Below are 2,500 nucleotides of genomic sequence, written 5' to 3'. Positions count from 1 at the left end.
GTGAGAAAGACAGAGAGAGAGAGACAGACAGAGAAAGAGAGAGAGAGATCGTTTCCCATAAGCCTTCTCTTCCACTCTTTCAATCTGTGTGTGTGTGTGTGGTCAGTTAAAGCATCATTAGCTGCAGTTTGATTGGCAGTAGGGCTGACAAGACTCCTATGGGAAGACCCGCACACACATTCACCGCCACACACCCATGCACACACACACACACACACACATTCACTGCCACACACCCATGCACACACACACACACACACATTCACCGCCACACACCCATGCACACACACACACACACACACACAGGCAGAGGGATTGTGTGTTCCACTGTTGAGGGACAATGAGAGTGTTTCAGATACACACTAGTGTGTGTGTGTTTTGTCAAGTTAGCACTCCTCCTAAATCCGAAGTGTAAATAATTGATCCCTCTGCTTGTGTTCTCTCATCCCTTAGGAAGGAGGGATGAACAGGAAAGAGCAGGTGAAGGGAGATGGAGGGATGGAGAGGTGGAGAGGTGGAAGGATGGAGAGATGGAGGGAGAGAGGTGGAGAGGTGGAAGGATGGAGAGATGGAGGGAGAGAGGTGGAAGGAGGGAGAGATGGAGGGAGAGGGGTGGAGGGAGATGGAGAGATGGAGGGAGAGAGGTGGAAGGATGGAGAGATGGAGGGAGAGAGGTGGAGAGGTGGAAGGATGGAGAGATGGAGGGAGAGGGGTGGAGAGATGGAAGGATGGAGAGATGGAGAAATGGGAGTGAGGGAGGGAGGGAGGGAGGGAGGGAGGGGGGGGGGAGGGGAGGGGGGGGGAGGGAGGGAGGGAGGGAAATGAAGGAGCAAAGAAGCTAAGAAGGATTTGTAAGAAAACACATGGGTTATGAAATAAACTGATGACCTCAACTGCTGATGGAAGCTCTGGAAAATTTAAAGCGGTGTGTGTGTGTGTGTGTGTGTGGAAACATTGGAAGGACGTGTTATTGTTCAGATGGATTGGAGACCTTGAGAGATAGTCAGAGTGAGGGAGGGATCCCAAAACTGAAAGACAGCTATATTGACTCCTCAAGTAAGGGAATCTCCAACCCTCTTGTGTTCTCCAGAACATGCTGGGGGAGAAGGTAGAGCAGATGATGGAGTGGTCGTCACGGCGATCCATCATCAGGATGAACGGCGACAAGTTCCGGCGTTTCGTCAAGGCTCCTCCCAGGAACTACTCTGTCATCGTCATGTTCACTGCGCTGCAGACCCAGCGCCAGTGCTCCGTTTGCAGGTAGGGCCGCCCACACACACCAAACAAGCTGCCCCAGAGAGAGAGAGAGAGAGAGAGAGAGAGAGAGAGAGAGAGAGACAGAGAGAGACAGAGAGAGACAGAGAGAGACAGAGAGATGTTGATCCACTTTCTCTCTCTCTCTCTCTCTCCTCCCTGTCTCTCTCTCTCTGTCTCTCTCTCTCCTCCCTGTTTCTCTCTCTCGGTCTCTCTGTCTCCTCCCTGTTTCTCTCTCTCTTTCTGCACCTGTCTTCTCTTGTATTTCTTCCTCTCCCCCTCCCCCCCTCCCTCCCTTCACTGTGTCTTTAGTAAGTAAGACTTTATGTTATATGGGACTATCCCTCTCTCTCTCTCTCCTTCCCTCCCCTCTCTTTCTGTCTCTCTCTCTCCCTCCCCTCTCTCTCCAGAATGACCCTCCGACTCATGCATCTATTCATCTGTTTATCTTCGACTCGTGACTCTCTAACAAGAACAAGTTGTCACTCCCAGACACATTATCACTGTGTGTGTGGATGATGTTATTAGTGGTGTGTGTGGATGGTGTTGTTAGTGGTGAGTGTGTGATATATCTGAAGTCCTGACCCGTTCGCTGCATTCAGAGATCTGACAGGCACCGCCCCAGACAGCTCATTGTCGGGGTCTTCACACTACCATTACTCTCTGTCCGACACACACTCACACTCACACACACTCACACAAACACTCAGTCACACACTCACACACACACTCACACACACACTCACACACTCACACAAACACTCAGTCACACACTCACACACACACTCACACACACACTCACACACTCACTCTCACACACACTCAGTCAAACACTCACAAACAAACAGACACGTTATTTTTCATTTGTTCTTTTCTTATGTCTCTGATATTTAAACCATCTCTCTTTTACTCTGTCATGTCCTCTCTCTAACACTCTCTCTCTCTGTCTCTCTCTCTCTGTCTCTCTCACTCTCTCTCTCTCTCTCTCTCTCTCTCTCTCTCTCTCTCTCTCTCTCTCTCTCTCTCTCTCTCTCTAACACTCTCTCTCTAACACTCTCTCTCTCTCTCTCTCTCTCTCTCTCTCTCTCTCTCTCTGTCTCTCTCTCTCTCTCTCTCTCTCTCTCTCTCACTCTCTCTTTTCCATTTCAGTGCCTTCCCATTGGTCCCCATCTCTGTCACACACACACGTATAATACACCACTGAGATAACTAACTTCCTCAATAAACCCCTATTACTAATTCATGG

At 49.7% G+C, this 2,500-nt stretch overlaps 1 protein-coding gene across 1 annotated transcript in view; it reads left to right on the top strand.

Moving 5' to 3' along the window:
- Positions 1-2,500, top strand: part of tusc3 (tumor suppressor candidate 3) — a 33,209-nt gene that overhangs the window by 10,622 nt on the left and 20,087 nt on the right. The window contains exon 2 of the mRNA XM_084693857.1: positions 1,091-1,260. Coding sequence (XP_084549983.1) covers positions 1,091-1,260 — 170 coding nt within the window. The remainder of the gene's footprint in view (positions 1-1,090; positions 1,261-2,500) is intronic.

Source organism: Hypomesus nipponensis, chromosome 27 (genome assembly GCF_054491055.1).
Source record: "Hypomesus nipponensis isolate SF chromosome 27, ASM5449105v1, whole genome shotgun sequence".
NCBI classification, from domain to species: Eukaryota; Metazoa; Chordata; class Actinopteri; order Osmeriformes; family Osmeridae; genus Hypomesus; species Hypomesus nipponensis.
Note: the sequence above shows the minus strand (reverse complement) of the source record. Positions and strands in the feature narration are given on the sequence as shown.